Raw genomic sequence first — 18,039 nt, 5'->3', positions numbered from 1 at the left:
ACTTGCCTGTATTTGACTTGGGACTTGACTCGAACTTGAGGTTAAAGACTTGAGACTTACTTTGCAAAACAAAGACTTGTTCCCATCTCTGGTCTATGGTCACGAGGCCTCACCACAGACCAGAGTTGGGCATTGTCCAGCTCCTGGTCACATACGGCCCTTTGGTTGACTCTGACCGGCCCGTTTAAGCGCTTTTGGAATTACAAAATAAACATATTTTATCATTTTACCTCGTGCATGGACTAAAGCTGTATTGCTTTTATTTTAGAAGTGTTTTTTAATCACATTTTTTCTAAGGCAACCTCACTTTTTCATTGCTTAGTCACAACATAAACTCATTACCAGCGTTACAAGCTCGTCAAAACAATGACATTTACTGCTTTTTTTATAAAGAAATGCAATTATTATTATGCAGAAATTAGTTAAGCATTTTGGCCCGGCCCTTCACAATATTTTCTGTTTCTCATGTGGCCCCATGGAAAAAATAATTGCCCAATAATTGCCTATCACAGACGGTCTATGGCACAGGTGTCAAACATAAGGCCCGGGGCTGGATCCGGCCCTCCAAGACCTTTAATCTGGCCCTCGGCTGATTTTCTACTAAAATATTTTCATTATATTTTCTATTAAAATATTGGTAATTTTCTGCGTTGCTTAGCACAGCAGTGTCTCCAGTGCCTCTGTGCGTGGCCCCTCCCACCAAGAGCAGCACAAATGAATACTTGTCTCTTTCCAAATGCTCTTAAAGGACGATCATTTTGACCTCATCAGCAAAATGTCAAAAATGAGAAAAGTGGACGCCAAGTGCAGGATTTTCCAAGTAAAATGGACTTATTCCTATTTGCATACAAGTTAATGTTAAAACATTGTGTTGAAATTGCATTTTTCTTAAAGTTTCAGGTTGTTCATAAAATTCTAATATTTTGTAAAAAAAAAAAAAAAAAAAAAAAAAAACGTCATCAATTAAAAAAGATTTCTGCAATAGATTTGCGTTTCTCTGCACAAATATTTGAACTTATTGCTATTTTGGGGGTTTATATGCCATGAGTTTTCTGATCCGGCCCCTTTGAGATCAAAGTAGGCCGGATACGGCCCCGGGACCAAAATGAGTTTGACCCCCTGGTCTATGGGCTTCACACAGAGTCAATCCCACTTGTGTCCAGCAGAGGGCAGAGACGCCGCACACGCAAACGAATCTGACTCATTTGTGTGACAACTACGCCATCTGGTGGTTCAACTGCAAAACTACACTTCTAATTATCTCACTGCTTCTTTGTACCATCATTGTAACTTTTGTACTATTTTATTCACATCAAAATTTTCTGTAAAACTGCAGCTTGTTGCCAGGTTTGATCAAATTCCGCATGTGAGTTTTTAGTTGTTGCGCGCATTTGCTGCTAGTTTGCACCCAAGAACGTAAACAACATATTTTAAAGCTCGTATTTTTTTGCGTAAACAAATTTGCATATTTTAATTAGAACGTAAGGTAGCGTGGCCGAGCGGTCTAAGGCGCTGGATTAAGGCTCCAGTCATTTCGATGGCGTGGGTTCGAATCCCACCGCTGCCAGGAAAACATTTTGGGGCTGAAAACACAAAATAACAAAGCCAATACTGGGATACTGACTCTCCCAGCGGGTTGTGGCTTGTTCTTGAAAAAACTGACTCACAAAAATGTAAAGTTGACCCCTAAAAAAAAAAAAAAAAAATCTGTTCAGCGCTTTGAATTGTGGGCACGAGCTCCTCCCCACGTGTTTTGAAGCAGTCAACACTTCACAGAAACTCAGATGTGCTAGTCCCCGCGGGCACAGACACCGACCAGAAGCCGCCGTGACACCGACCCGACGCGGATGAGATAGCCACCGGTGTCCCGCGAAGTGTGCAGGTGCAAAAACAACCCAAAAACCTCCTTTATTTCACGCTATTGTGTCTTTCTTGCTCATTTAGCCTGGCATGTGTTTCTTAGCATCCGGAGCTAATGCTAACGCTAGGTGCTGACTATTCCCATCTTTTTCGCTTGACAGTCACGTTTTTGCTTAATCGTAGCACGCATTTAGTTGTAGATCTAATAGCAGCGCGATTAAACACTTTATATTTGCCTTTTAAATGAGTCAAAAACCGTACATTGACTAAAGAAGGCCTAGTCAATGTGAACCGGTGTGATGCTAGTGGCCAAAGTAACACACTTTCACATAAAATCAGCTGTTTCCGCGCTTAAATCGTGCTCTAATGTTAGTCCAAATTGTTAATCTATTGTTTTGGGTGTGTTATAACGTGTTACATTAAGTTTAACACGTGAGCAGTCCTTTAAATTGCATCATGCCTTTTACCTGGTTAATTAGCTCCACCACTTTAGCATCAGCTGATAGATTTGCATTATCTTATCAGAAACTCACTAGTTTGCAAGTCCAGGGTACAGATCACATCAAAAAGCATTTATTTTTTTGCCTTTAAACCCTCAGCTTTCTTCAGAGTAGGCCTGGAGTATCTGCTGAATCACTACAATGCAAATGGTGATGTCATGGTGCAGGTTTTTTTTTTTTTTTTTTATCTATCCAAACTTGCTCAGAAACATGGGAATTATCCAAAAGTTTGTCACTAATTCTGTGTTTTTTCCTTCCGTGTTTCCAGGTTAGGTCCCTGAGATCTGCTGCCGGCCACTTCTCCTCCTTCCCGTGGTTTGGTTTGTGAGTCCACGGTTGTCATGATGGCCAGTGGAGATGATGACGACCCCATTATAGAAGAGGTGTGTAATTTAATGTAATTATAAATACAATTACCTGTGTGAAGTCACGTGTAAATGTCGACAGTGTTGTAGTGTGTGTAGTAATTTTTAAAGGTAAAAGGTTAATGCCAGAGTGTTGAATAGGGTTGGGCAAATAATTGATTAATTCAGGGTTTCAGTCATTCATGAAAAAGTATTATTAAAGGTGCACTGTGTAACTTTTCTAGTGGATGGTCTGTCACCTGCTTTTTTTCTTTGGATATGTCATTGCTCTGCCTGTAGTGTTCAACATGATGAATTGATGATTAAACAGCTCTTACATGTATTTAAATATCGCTCAAAAATACCAAGAAAAACTGGTATTCTGACTGTGAGTGGGGTCACCTCTCCACAGAATTGACCTGTAACTTGGCCTGGTTTGGTCTCCATGAAGATAGAAAGGTTTAATATCAGACTGTGAAACATTCCAGACAAAGCAATAACATCTTGGAGTTAGAGTTAAACAAACTTTCTTGATCCACAAGGGAAATTACTTGGACACAGTAACTCAGGCTTCACAATATAATATAATAACAAAGAGTAAAAAGTATAAATGGTAATAATAAATTCTAAATAAGTAGCAAGAAATTGGTGTCAATAAGGCATAATTATATAAATGTTTATGTACAAGTCAAAGCTTTTGAAGTACCGTTCACCAGAAAAGTTACACAATGCACCTTTTAAACAAGTTTACTCCTGATTTTCTTACTTGCACTGCAGAGTTATTGTGCAGTTACAATTAGATATCTATACAAAATGTAAGGTTTAAGTTTACAACGTCTTAAATAATAGGATGTGATTAGAATGAAAAAAGGAAATGTGGAGAGCTTCTTCCATTTGAAAGTACAGTCTCTGCTCTGACTTCAGTTAAAATCGTAATTGTCCAGTGTGTGCAAAAAAAGAGATTTTATTTTTTGTCCATATTGCCGAGCTCTAATTCAAAATGATGAAATTATGAAGAGGGGTATTTTATTTTTTATTTTTTTAGAAAACTGTTTTGGTTAAGGTTAGGGTTAGGGTTACACTGCAAAAAGCTATATCTAGGTAAGTTACAAAGACCTAAATTAAAAGCATTTTACTTTATTTGGGCAGATTCAACTTGAAATAGTAAAATCATCTACCAATGGAATAAGTGTGTTTTTCTTAATTCAAGCAACATTTGATTGCGATTATTATTTTAAGCGCAAAGAGTTGTATATTTCAGTTGTGTGTTTTGTGTTGCATTTTTAAATGAAGAGCACTCTATAAATATAATTTGATTTGATGTATTTTCATATTTTTAGTACAAAAAGTCGTATTCTATTCGCAGATCATTTTTCTTGCTTACTCAAATCATGACAAAACTTTCTTAATTCAAGTCATCTTAACTTGGCTAGATTTTAGTTTTGGCAGTGTATGTTCAGGTGAGGGAAATGGTTAAGGTTAGGGTTAGTGCAAAAGAAGAAAGAAATCCACACTGCAGTTCTTAGAAGCTCCCAAATTTTTTATTTTAATGTAATTTCTGTCTTTGGACCCAGCATACAATCACAACGTTTATTGGATGTGCATGTCTCTATCTACCAGTAAGGTTAGGGTTTGTAAAATGTTATGGTTTAGTTTACATGTTAGGAGAAGTATCTTTTAAAAAAAAAAGTACTTATCACCCACTAGCCTTATATCGACCATAAAATAAAACTCATAATTTAGGCTTGTCCATAGCAACAGAAGCAAACACAACAAGAACTACACGGTCACTTCCGTCTCTCCGGACCAGACAGTCGAGCTCTAACCAAATTAACCTCGTAATCGCAGTTCGTGGTCGGACAAAGAGATACCATGAAAATTACTGTTACTTTTGTCTTTGTTTGTGAACAAAATACAGCGTAACAAAGTAAGTCTAGGCCGTTTATCTGTCTCAGCAAGCAGTTATGTAGAAACGGGTTTTGTTAAATATTTCAGTAGGTTAGGATTACGAAAACTTTTGGACACAGTAAAAGACAAACTAGGAAGGAATGCATTTTGTTTTGTAATTTGTTAGTTTTACAATTTTACCATTATTACAAGGGTTGGTATCATTAAGTAATAAGTTGCTGATACGATACATACCTCAATACAGTGAACTTTCGATTCAACACGATTATTATATATTTCAAAATATATAGTTTAAAAAAAAAATAAATTGCTAATCATGGCTGTGATACTGAAAGTCTTTGTTAACCACTTCTTCTGCAAAGTTCATAAGAAACACAAACAGTATAATCATCAAAACTGTCAAATGTGTCACACAAATGAGTTTTCTTCCTCTAAACAAGCAACAAAACTGTAGCTGTAACAAAATAATTTAGTAAAATATACCCAAAAATCCTCTTGGTGATATATTGATACAGCAGCTCGCGATATCGATACTGTATCATCACATTAAACGATACGATATACCGATATTTTGATATTTTTGCACACCCCTAATTGTTGTGCATTTACTTATCCAGCTTTCACAGTTACTCCATTACCTTAAATAGATGTTGTAGCCTTTCACTAGAATATTACAAGTCATTTTTAAACTTTTTTTGTTTTTATTTATTTAGATCGATGTTTATCTCGCCAAAAGTCTGGCCGAAAACCTCTATCTTCTTCAGGTACGTATTTATTTTATTCAATCTCTATGACATTATCTTGCTTGTGTAGTAGACTAATGGCCCCTTTATTGTCCAATATTCTCCCCCACACTCAAATTAGGCAGAAAATTTGTATGAAAAACAACACTTTTTGCTTTTTAATTGTGTATTTTTGTATTGTGCTTTTAAAAACTATAAAGACTGAGGAGAAAATTGAATAATTAAGACTAATAATTGTTGAAATATATGACCAGATAATGTAATAATTGACTAGTATTTTTATTTGGATTATACAGGCTCAACTGCAGTGGCATTATAAAATCAAAATGTCAAAAAAAAGAATAAACGATTTCAGATTTTCAATCAATAATGCTCTTTAATCATAAATATTCTCTATCTAGAAGCCTTCAGTCACCATATTTTAATCCTGATTTGGTTAAAACTGTATTTTTAAAATGTCAGTGTAGAAAAAATATTGCAAACTTTTGACTTCTAAAATAATTACTAGTCCTACTTTACAGTTACATTTGGTCTTTAGCTGACATTTCTGCTCTCAGATGCTTTTAATATGAATTACCGGTGCCCTCAGTGCCACCTTAGTCACAGAAAAAACGTCAGTCCTTCTGTGTCTTTGGCTTTTGTCCTGAGATTAAACCAGATCCGTTGTGTTTGTTTCACACAGTACCCGGTCAGGCCCTCCTCCATGAACTATGATGACGTCAATCACCTTGGTGCCAAAATCAAACCGAAACAGCAACGGGTAAGAAGTCACGAAGAAGAAACATACAGTACATACATTCATGCATTCATATACTTTTTCAGTTTTGTTCTTTCTTTATTTTCTTCACTATTTACACTGTAGATTTACACTGAAGGCGTCACAGCTATGAATGAACTCATATGGAATGTAGTAAACAAAAATAAGCTAAAAATAACTCGGGAGGTTTTTTTTTTAATTGTGTTTAAATCCACCCTTTGCTTTGATCACTGCTTTGCACTTTTGGTATTTCTCATTCCTGACAAGGCACAGCTGTGAAGTCAAAACCATTTCATGTGAATTCATCATGAAGCTCATTGAGAGAAGACCAAAGGTTTGCAGCACTGTAGACAAAGCAAAGGGTAGCTACCATATTTTTTGGAGTATAAGTCGCACCAACCAAAAAATGCACAATGAAGAAGAAAAAAAACATATATAAGTCACACTTTTCGGGCAAAATATATTTAATAAAATCAGAGACCAGGAACCGACATTTTATTTTGAAAGTCAAGTTCTAGTAAAAACAACAGAACAGAGAACAACAGACTGTTAACGTCACATATGAACAGTTCTTCAGATAAACTATAACATAAACAACAGAACAGAACAAGTTTAACAAACTCTCCATCTCTCTCCAAATCACTAAATCCATTAATTCTTCATCCTCGGTGTCACTTCTGAGCAACTCCATGACTCCACGACTAGAGCCTCTCGAGGCTTCAGTGTGAAAATTTTAATATATAAGTCGCAGGAAACACCCAAACCATGAAAAAAAGAGCGGCTTATAGTCCAAAAAATATGGTACTTTATTTTATTGAGTTACTTCATTTTTTTTATTGACTACAAACCACATTCTTTCCACGTATTTAACGTCATGTAGTCATGAAATGTAGAAAAGTAGTAAATATAAAGAGGAAAAAAACATTGAATTAGAGGGTGTGTCCAAACTTTTGGTAGTTTTGGTAGTGCATATACACTACAGGTAAGCATGAAATTAAAAGTTGTAATTTGTTTTCAGTTGGAGCTGGAGATGGCCATGGACACGATGAGCCCAAACTACTGCCGCAGTAAAGGAGAACAGATCGCTCTGAATGTGGACGGAACCTCATACGACGAAAGCAACACATACTCGGTGTACGTTTAATATTTCACATTTATTTGAAATTAAATGAGTTTATAAGTTGTTGCAGAAAACTGAGGCCTTTATTCACTGGTTGGTTTACATTAATCTTTTTATCTTAAAATGGTACAAGCAAAAAGGCAATTAATATATCATGTGTCTTTGGGTGTGACACTCATGAACACCTTTTAATTATTCATTAATTTAGTGTGGTTGTACCTGGGGTGTTTTGTTTTTTTTTACATTATTCAAGAAAACCTCTTTTAACATTTTGGTTGCAGTAACAGGTAAAAGTTATGAGATTACCCCTACATACGTCTTATCTGCTGCCCGTGTCCAACCAGGAAGGCAAATTATAAAGTTAACACCAAAATTAACTAGGGGAAGCTAGTAAAATTATGTTCGACTACACATTTCACTAAAATGTAGTTAACTCGTTATATGAACATGGTTCCCACGGTCATAGAATTGTGGAAAAGTCGTGGAAATTGAAAATATAATTTTCCAGGACCTGGTTTAGACCTGGTTTGGTATTGAGTTCTGATTTATTCCTAATTTAGACCCTGGTTCAGTCCTGGTTCCTGGAAAAGTCATGGAATTTTAGTATCTCTTTCAAGCAACTACAGCGTTCTGTTAAGTTCTCATGAGGCTTTTCTGATTATTTCTGAACGTCTGTGCCTTTTGTTTAAAAGGGACGACAATAAATGCACTGACAGTATTTTAAATGTTAAAAAACTATAATACCAAACCATAAGGAGAGTGGAAAAGTTAACATTTCATGTTTAGCCCTAAAAGTCTGATCAATTCTACACATGTAGGTGCCGTAAAGTCATGGAAAATTCACTTTAGGTCATGAAAAAGTCATGAAAAAGTTTTGAAATTTTAAAGCGTGGGAATGCTTTATGAACTTTAATGTATTTGTGTTTTTGGTTGTGGGGCAGAAGTCATTTCAGGCAGGGTTTTTAAAGTCTTAAAAAGTCTTTAAATTATGTTGGCCAAGTCTTATTTTTTCACAAATTTTCTTAAATTTCATTATCCTGTTTTTTGGTAAACTTAACTGGGCTGCAGTGCAATGTTAAGGAGAGGGAGGAAAAAAAAAACAATAACGTGAATGAACGTCTAATTTGGAGTCTGCGCAAACAATACTTTGGTTTCTGGCGGCGGCGGCAATGAGTAAACGATCAGCAGAGTGGAGGGAGACGTTGGATGGATCATGGGGAAGTGTAGGTTTAATCCACAGTGGGTCTTAGATTCTAGACATAGTATTTGATTGGTCATTATTAGAATTGGATCTGGTGTTTTTTGCCCGCATAATGGGTGTGATGTTGGTCTTAATTTTCATTTAAGTGATCTTAAAAAGGTCTTAAATTTGAGGTATTCAAACCTGGGGACACCCTGTATTTGTTCAGAATGGCAGCCACATCTAAATTAGTTTGTCCCCGTGCATCTGATTTGCTAGATTAGGCCATAAATCAATACACACATTTGTAAATATAACAACTCTGCATACAGTTGTGGCCATTTGCATTTATTTGTTGTTTGTTTTTTCAGGAAAATGATGGACAAACAGACCTTTTCCTCCATCCAGGCCACCACCAACACGTCTCGATACGCAGCAGCCGTGTTTAGAAAAGGTTCATTCATTTCAAACACTTTATTTTCCTACAAATTTAATATTACACAAGTCACGTTTTCACCTTTTTGTTGCCTCTATAAATCTGAATATTTTTTTGTATCTTTCCCAGGTGAACTTCACGTCACTCCTTTAACTGGAATCCTTCAGATGAGGCCCAGTTTTTCTTACCTGGACAAAGCCGACAACAAAACCAGGGAGAGGGAGGCGGAGAAGGAGGGTGGGTTCTGTTCAAAATGGTTTTAATGTAGATCGGTGATTCTCAGTCGTGTCCCTCTACTCCCAACGTATTTGCAGAAAACATCAGTGAACGCTATACACATACAAAAATGGATAGTAGATTTATATATTATGGATTATATTTTCATGCACATAACTTAAAACAATTTTTGATTACTGTGGGACATTTAAATAACAAAAAATCTTACAAAATATACACAAAACACTCCATAGGTGTTTCTACATACACCTGAGGAGATCTGTACCACAGTTAATAGTTTTATAAATATGTTGTTTTGTAGGTGGAGATTCTTCCCAAGACGAGGCAGAGGAAGAGGCCAAGGCCATAACGGTAAAACACAAAGATTTATTATAAATAAAATGAAAGCATAAATATTTCTCTGTATATGCACTATTGTAAAAAGGGAACAAATTAACCTTTCTCTGGGCGTCCACCACCTGTTTCTGTTTCATTTATTGAGTCCGTTTTATTTTGCAGGTGAGGTTTGCTCGCCCTGAGTCGGAGCAGGCGCGTCAGAGGAGGATCCAGTCGTACGAGTTTCTCCAAAAGAAACATGCTGAGGAGCCCTGGGTCCACCTGCGGTACCACGGCATCAAGGTCAGACCTCAGAGCAACGCAGCGATCACTGATGAGTAGTCCTGGAGTAGTCCTGGAGTAGTCCTGGAGTAGACCTGGTTTAGACCTGGTTTAGATCCTGGTTTAGACCTGGTTTAGACCTGGTTTAGACCTGGTTTGTTTGGTATTGAGTTCTAGTTTAATCCTAATTTAGACCCTGGTTCAGTCCTGGTTCTCTTTTGGTTTAGACCTGATGTAGACCTGGTTTAGATCTGGATTAAATCTGGTTTGGACCTGGTTTATCCCTAATTTAGACCCTGGTTCAGTCCTGGTTCTATTTTGGTTTGGAACTGGTTTGGACCTGGTTTGTTTGGTACTGAGTTCTGGTTTATCACTAATTTAGACCCTGGTTCAGTCCTGGTTCTCTTTTGGTTTAGTCCTTGTTTAGTCCTTGTTTAGTCCTGGTTTAGACCTGGTTTGGACCCAATTTAGACCCGGTTTAGACCTGGTTTAGACCAAAGTTAGACCTGGTTGAGACCAAATTTACACCTAGTTTAGACCTGGTTTGGAGTGATACTTGGTGTGAAATGTCACTGACCCAGTGTAAACAAAAGGGAGAATGGTTTGAATGTGAATAGTGTTAAATAATTAGACAAAGACTCCATTGATCATTGATTTTAATCATTTTAGTTAGTGGTGTTTAAAGCTTGTGAAAATATATTATAATGTGATTTATCTAATAACTACTGATTTTAATCTTCATTTCAGGATTCTCGTTCAGAGCATGAAAGGCAGTATCTGTATTGTCAGTCTGTGGACTCTTCTCAAAACTCAGAACTGGTCAAAACTCCAAAGTAAGTCCAGTGCAATCTTTGTTAAATTATTACTTCAACTGTCCATGTATGTAAAAATATGTGTTGCTTTTTAGAGAGTACTTGGCCATGCTGATGCCTCCACAAGCAGAGGAGAAAGTGTAAGAATTGTTTGTTTAAATATATCATGTCATCAGTTTTGATGTCTTAAGACAGGGGTGTCAAACTCATTTTGGTCCGGGGGCCGTATCCAACCTACTTTGATCCCAAAGGGGCCGGATCAGAAAACTCATGTCATATAAACCCCAAAAATAACAATAAGTTCAAATATTTGTGCAGAGAAACACAAATCTATTACAGAAATCTTTTTTAATTGATGAACTCTTTCTTTTACAAAATATTATAATATTATGAACAACCTGAAACTTTAAGAAAAATTCAATTTCAACATAGTGTTTTAACATTAAATTGTATGTAAATAGGAATAAGTCAATTTTTGGGGGGGGGGAAAATCCTGCACTCGGCTCCACTTTTCTCATTTTTGACATTTTTCTGATGAGGGTGTCACGGTCAACAGTCAAAACGATCGTCCTTTAAGAGCGTTTGGAAAGAGACAAGTCTTCATTTGTGCTGCTCTGGTGGGAGGGGCCACGTACAGAGACGCTGGAGACACTGCTATGATAAGCACCGCAGAAAATTACAATATTTTAAAGAAAATATAATTAAAAAATATTTTAGTAGAAAATCAGCCGAGGGCCACATTAAAGGTCTTGGAGGGCCGGATCCGGCCCCTGGGCCTTATGTTTGACACCTGTGTCTTAAGATGAAGAATTTTCATTACATCCATTCAAAGTCTGTGTTTTATCATAAGGGAATAAATATTAAAAGGCAATTTCAGTAGTTTATATATATTTTTTTGCTTTTTACTAGACTGTGTAACTTAATATTTTGTTTTTGCAGTGTGCAGCCGACTGGTCCCAGTAACGTCCTCTCGATGGCTCAGCTCCGGACTCTGCCTCTCGCCGAACAGGTCAAGACCCTCATGAAGAATGGTACGACTGATTTATTAAAGCATTTTCTTACAACTAAAACATGATAATAATTGGTCAACAAAAACCCTGGTATAAATGTGTGTGAGGAGCAGTGATCAGCTTTATACATTAAAGAAAAAATGGCAGTGTTTACAAAATTCAGAAAACTGTCCTAATTCCAGATTTATTACTGATAAGGGACGACGAAGACTTAAACTATTAATTGGCTTAATTGTGACTAGTCGAGAGTTGAATTATTTGTACAGGCCAGATAATGACTGTGATTAAAATACAATTACAGAAAAAATATCTTTTAACAAATATGGCCACATTTTTAAACCAAAAAGGAATAAACCATTTCTGATTTTCATTCTTAACACTCTTTATCTGTAAATATTCTCTTTGCATGAAGTCCCGTCACTATTTCAAACTTTTATTTAGTTAAAAATGTTCTGTATTTATAGAAAATGTCAGTATACAATAGAAGTAATCATTTTCTAATATAAGTCGACTAAGAAAATAGAAAAGGTTATACTTAGGGTTGGGCCAGTATCTGATGTTTTCCTACTGCTCTGACTGAAAATCAATATTTGCAGAATATTCTATTACTTTTAAAATCAGTATTGAGTATCGATATTGACTGATATCGAAGACCCAGATGGACACTGACTGATACTGGAACTGATATATTGCCCATCTCTAATAATGCTGCTACTAAAATTATCAATACTGACTAGGGGTATAATGATACCATCACGGTATGAACCTCACAGTACGATATTTATTGCGATATCGTGGTAAAGCTCACGATATGGTGGGGAGGCTCATGATTAGGGATGTAACAATATCCAAATCTTTCGGTACGATAGTTTCATATTTATTGTGATATTTTGTGGAGGCTAAAACTGAATATGCTGCTTTTTTACACTTAAAATGCCTTGACAAGACTTAAAGGTTGTATAGAGGATTTTCCAAGGAACGAGAAATCCAGCGACTGTTTGTCCTTTTTCAAATGTTGCGCATGTGTGAAACCACCCCCCTCCCCTACAGCTCCTACGTAGAAACGCCTCCTCCTCCTTACGCCAGAAACAGGTTTGTTTACAGCCGGTGAGCTGCACATGACTTGTAAACAACTAACTACAGTGTTGGTTAGGCAAGACGGAGAAGTGAGGAGCAGGTGTGCGGACATTTCGTGCGCGGACGAGAAGTGAGGAGGAGGGAGAAGAGCGGAGCAGGGAGAGAGGAGAGGAGAGAGGAGAGGGGAGCGGTGCGCGGAGATTCCGTGCCCAGAGAAGTGAGGAGCAGGGGGAAGAGCGGATCGGGCAGCGGGGACAGGAGCAGGAAAGGGGTGCAGAGAAGGTTGCGCGGAGATTCAGTGCGAATGAACTAGCTACAACACGCAGCAGCAAGCGGACTCTTTCTTTGCCTTGAAAATGACGTTTTCAGACATAGGATATCGCTTTCGTGTCCTGAAAAATGTTTGTCTAGCTCTTGGAAATAAGGTACGTTTTCATAATAAGCAGAAGTTTCCTGTCCAGGAGTAATTTGTGGACCAGTGCGTCAGTCTTTAGACCCTGCGTCTGCTTCAGTTGCGCCATCGCTGGAATGAATCTTCAAGAATCACCTTAGTTTGGCTTCGCTGCTTTTCCCCTTGTCTTCTTCTTTCAGTGACCTCAAAAACGGACTTTCTTTTGCGGCGAACTGCTCCTGGATTCTTGTCGCCATTGCAGCAAACTTTATGCGAACTGCGAGGAAGATATAGGTCAAAAAAAGCCGCTAAGAACTGCTGCGTTGGTGGAGTAAACAGCGTCTGTGCGTCTTGCGTCTGTGGACTGCGTGACAGTCGTACGTAAACCACGTACCGGCGGCGCGCAGGCAAGTCAGTTACACTAGAAACGTAGGGAGATTGATTGACAGCCTGTCAGCTCACAGATAACGAGGCAGTGTCGTTATCTATTGGCAAATGTTTAGCCCCACCACGTCCAGAGTTGATTAATTTTTATTCTCTTTTTTTTTGGTCATCATAATTACAAGGCTACTGCACCTCTATAATCTATCATTGACAATTTGAAACAAAAAAAAATCCTCCATACAACCTTTAATCGAAAGAACTAAGACTTAAAAATGCTTAGAACTGTTATTTCTTCATGTAGTTTACACTGAAACGGAGCAAAGGATCATGGTCTATGTATTTCTCTGTCTTTTGCTGCACCATAACTCTTAATCTAATCAAAGAGACTTGTAATTCAATATATTTTTATTATACGGTTATTGTCACGTCCCTAACTTGCTTTATAATCCCTGTCACTTCTTTTCTCTCTAAAGTGAAGTTGATGCCTTTTGCAAACCTGATGGGGCTCCTGGCCTCGGGCACAGACTCCACTGCAGTGCTGCGGTGCATCCAGCAGGTGGCGCTGCTGGTTCAGGGAAACTGGGTCGTCAAGAGGTGAGCCAAATGGCCAAATGCCGGAGACATGCAAAACCTCTCAGCAATATAATTTGCCTGAAACATTATTCGAACACACCTGTTTTTGCTCTGCGTTTTACTCTAAATGAATTCACCAACAAAGACCACAACCTAGAAAACTGACTGTTGTGAGCTTTGTTAAAACAAAAACAGACCAGGTGTTGTGTTTTGTTTCATTCACACATGTTTGATAATTTTTTGTTATTAGTCTGCTTACCTCCAAAGCTCAAAATGCTCTGTTCCACCTTGTGATGTCATGTAGTCAAGTCTGTGCAGTTAATTGAATTTTGATCGCGATTTCGATTTCCAAACTCACATAATCAAGTTGAAACTATTTATCTTAACTTTTTATATAAATTAGTGTATTTATTATATTTTTTTTAAATATAGAGATCGTAGAACAGCTGGATATATAGTTTATTTTATATACATTTATGTTTTTCTTTGCCTTATTTCATGTTCAAAGTATATTTTATTCATTTTATGTTTTATATATCGCAAAACAGCTCTAAGGTTCATATTTGTAGCCTATATTTATTTTCAATATGAAAGTTTTGTGTAAATTATCAATAATAAAGTGTTTTTATCTGAGAGACAGAGAAATGCTGAATAAATGCATCGTGTAACTAAAAAATAATAGTTTAAATAGTCGGTATTTCAATATTGACCAAAACAATCGTGATAATGATTTTTTTCCATAATCGAGCAGCTCTACCGCAACATTTTACCTTTAGGTCAGTAGAGATTTTCAATTCCAGGGCTGAATCTTCCAAATGATTCTAGTGAAGGTGTGTGGAGTTTAAAAACACAGTGGAGTTTAACTTGTATTACCACATGACATCACAAGGTGTAATAGTGTTTTCAGTTTTCAGTTTGTGTGTGAATGAAACAAAACACAACTCCAGATATGTTTATGATGAGGAAACAACATTATAACATGGAGTAAATCAGAAAATAACGTGATATGGGCCCTTTTAATGAAACAAAGTGAATGTAAAGTAAACGCAAACAGTGGTGGCTGTTTTTGAGCTTCTTATCGTCTTTTAATGTCATTCTCGTTTTGTCTTTTCAGTGACGTGTTGTATCCCAAAAACACCTTCAGCGCTCACAGCGGAGTCCCGGCTGAAGTGCTCTGTCGAGGGAGAGACTTTGTGGTAACCTGCCTTTTCTTTAGTAACACTAGAAAAATGTAAAGAATGATGAAGATGAGTAAAAAAATTGTAATCTTTATTCCTCACAATTCCCTGAGTGCAATATAAACGTTCAGCTTTATTATTATTATTGTCAATCGGGAACATCGGGAACTACATATCCCATGATTCATTTCAGCGCAGACAACATGAAGAAATATGTTTTTTACTTGTATTCTTGGGATTTTGACGGAAATAATTCACACCAAAATCTTGTCAAGGTATTTTAAAAGCGTCTCCAAAATATCGTGAGCTGTATATCGTGATAATATCGTTACGTCCCTAATTTAATAGTGGTAATAATCAGATTTTAGCGCAGTACATATAATTCAGAAAATCTTTGGCGAGCTACTTGGAAGGTGGTGGAGAGCTACCGGCAGCTCCATGCTTTAAAAATGGGCAAAGTAATAAATATTAGGGATGGGCATTCGATGAAATTTTCTTAATCGATCGTTGGAAGAATTATCGATCGATTATCGATTAATCATGAACGTTTTTATATTAAAATGATCATCATTATTATTACTATCTGCACTACTAATCTGCATAAATAAATTCAACTTTACGACATATAAACTGTAACGACTCTAGAGCCACATCAGCCCGTTTGACATTATAATGTGTTTAATTCAGTTTTGTGCAACTCTCACAGAAACGAAACTTAAAACCGCATCGCTAATTTACATAAACTAAGAGAAAATAAAACTACAGCTCTTGTGTCCCTGATACGGTCAATTTCTGTTGGATTAAAAGACATGATTCAGGTGAATACAGGTTAGTGTGAACATATTTGCGTTTGTCAAAACCAGGACAGCGTACGGGGGGAGGGAGGTGGGGACTCGTCATCGACATTGCGCGACTCTCACCTGGTAAAACTTTTTCCCACTGGACACCGAAACGTGCTACTTTGTTCACTGTGCACATGGACTCACACTTGTCCTGAACCCAACAGAAAGCGTGGAATTTCTTGTACAAATCATCGTTAAATACACATTTGTGCTTCGGTACGTCGCAGACTGACCCACTGTTTGTGTTTGTATCTCGCTCCTTCTGAGTGCAGAGAGACACATGTACTGTTTGGTCAGGCTACGCACAGCAACCTACATTCCGTTTGTCGATTAAAATTAACGTAATCGATGAAATTCTTAATGATCAATTATCGATTAATCATTCCCATCCCTAATAAATATCATAACATATTTTGCTTTAAAGGTGCATCATGTAACATTTTTGTTGGGAGTCCATCACCTGCTTGTTTCTATTGATATGTCATTGCTCTGCCTGGAATGTTTTACAGTATGCTCCAGGTCCAAACCAGGTCCAAAGCTCAAAAATACCTAGAAAAACAGGCATTCTGACTGTGAGCGGGGTCGCCTCTCCACAGATCTGACCTGTAGCTTGGTCTGCTTTGGTCTCCATAAAGATAGAAAGAGAAACATTCCAGATAAAGCAATAACATCTCCATTAAGAAAAGCACTTGACAGACTCTCCACCAGAAAAGTTACACAGTTCACCTTGAGCATTCGAGAGAAGACTGAAATACTGACTTCTAAAGTGACACAAAATAAAATCTGTTTTGTCTAAACAGTAGTAAGCAGACTCTCCACAAGCAAAGAGATGAAACAGTTTTAATACAGAGGATTGCTTTCATAATTACAGATTTTTTTTTAATTTGCCAGTTGTTTACATGTCATTGGTGTTTAAAAATCCATTTAAAAATAATTCCATTAGTGAAAACAAAATCGGTAATTAAGTCATGATAACTTTCTAATTGGAAAATAATCACGCACAAATTAACTACTAAAATAATCATTACTTGCAGCTTCACTGACTGTATTATATTGTCATTTTAACAAGTACTCTAATTACTACATTTTAATTTGTTTTTAAAGATGTGGAGATTCACAATGGAGCGCTCCGTCATGAGGAAGGAAGTGACCTCCGTTATAAAAGTGAGTATAAAAGTGAGCCTCACACTACAGCTGCTTCTCAGTCCGTTAGAGTCTGTGTTAAACTCGTCTCCTGCTCTATAGCTCCCCCCGGAGGACGTGAAGGAGTTCCTGGAGCACGTGGCTGTTCCTCGGGTGAATCGCGGATGGGAGTTTTTGCTTCCGACCGACCGAGAGTTTATAAAGAAACACCCGGATATCGCTCACAGGCAGAACATGCTGTGGATGGGCATTCAGAGCAAGTACGTGGAGATGCACCGTGTAACTTTTCTGGTGGAGGGTCTGCTGCCTGCTTTTATCCATGAACGTGAATAGTCTGGAAAGCTTAATTCCATACAGTGGAACATATCTATTGCCACGGAGACGAGCAGGCAATGCCAACAGGCCAATTTACAGGTTACATCTGTGAAGAGGCAAGCTACTGTATATAAATGCACTTTTTTCAAGATATTTTAGCAAGAAAAATCACCTGTAATACCACCACTACTAATAATAAATCTTTGTATATAAAGTACTTTTAAAAACAAGGTTTACAAAGTTCTGTACAAGCAGCAAAGAACAATACAAAGAGCATAAAAATAGCAAACAGAAAGCACACAAAGACAGACAACGATGCAAACAATCCAATAAAAATAAATAAAGAACAAAATCGAGCTAAAACCAGTTAAAGGAAGATCAACTGATTAAAAATGAGTCTTAAGAAGTGATTTAAAAGATGATACTGATGGTGCGAGCTTTATCCTCAGGCAGGTCGTTCCAAAGCCGAGGCGCACGGGCTGAAAAGGCTCTATCACTTTTGTCCGGAGTCTGGACTTTGGAACAGCCACAGGGACCTGCCTGACGATCTAAGACTGCAGGGGTTAAAAGGGTTAAAAGTTCTGAAATGTAACTTGGTGCAAGACCTAAACGAGCTTTAAAAGTGATCAGTA

The 18,039-nt window shown here is 37.4% G+C and overlaps 1 protein-coding gene and 1 non-coding gene across 2 annotated transcripts in view; both read left to right on the top strand.

The window, feature by feature from the left end:
• Positions 1-1,485: 1,485 nt before the first annotated feature.
• trnal-aag (transfer RNA leucine (anticodon AAG)) lies at positions 1,486-1,567 on the top strand. Its single transcript has one exon. It is a non-coding gene; the product is annotated as a tRNA-Leu (tRNA).
• A 157-nt stretch (positions 1,568-1,724) lies between these two features.
• Positions 1,725-18,039, top strand: part of polr3e (polymerase (RNA) III (DNA directed) polypeptide E) — a 31,062-nt gene continuing 14,747 nt past the window's right edge. Inside the window, exons 1-16 of the mRNA XM_020928165.2 lie at positions 1,725-1,882; positions 2,629-2,743; positions 5,326-5,376; positions 6,038-6,115; positions 7,131-7,246; positions 8,784-8,866; positions 8,978-9,085; positions 9,387-9,436; positions 9,584-9,703; positions 10,430-10,515; positions 10,590-10,634; positions 11,434-11,525; positions 13,830-13,950; positions 15,044-15,125; positions 17,054-17,113; positions 17,195-17,352. Coding sequence (XP_020783824.2) covers positions 2,702-2,743; positions 5,326-5,376; positions 6,038-6,115; positions 7,131-7,246; positions 8,784-8,866; positions 8,978-9,085; positions 9,387-9,436; positions 9,584-9,703; positions 10,430-10,515; positions 10,590-10,634; positions 11,434-11,525; positions 13,830-13,950; positions 15,044-15,125; positions 17,054-17,113; positions 17,195-17,352 — 1,292 coding nt within the window. The 5' untranslated portion in view covers positions 1,725-1,882; positions 2,629-2,701. The remainder of the gene's footprint in view (positions 1,883-2,628; positions 2,744-5,325; positions 5,377-6,037; positions 6,116-7,130; positions 7,247-8,783; positions 8,867-8,977; positions 9,086-9,386; positions 9,437-9,583; positions 9,704-10,429; positions 10,516-10,589; positions 10,635-11,433; positions 11,526-13,829; positions 13,951-15,043; positions 15,126-17,053; positions 17,114-17,194; positions 17,353-18,039) is intronic.

Source organism: Boleophthalmus pectinirostris, unplaced genomic scaffold, assembly GCF_026225935.1.
Source record: "Boleophthalmus pectinirostris isolate CB_2022bp ecotype Guang Dong unplaced genomic scaffold, ASM2622593v1 HiC_scaffold_14, whole genome shotgun sequence".
Classification (NCBI taxonomy): domain Eukaryota; kingdom Metazoa; phylum Chordata; class Actinopteri; order Gobiiformes; family Gobiidae; genus Boleophthalmus; species Boleophthalmus pectinirostris.
The sequence above is the reverse complement of the archived record's forward strand: the minus strand, read 5'-3'. Positions and strand labels throughout refer to the sequence as shown.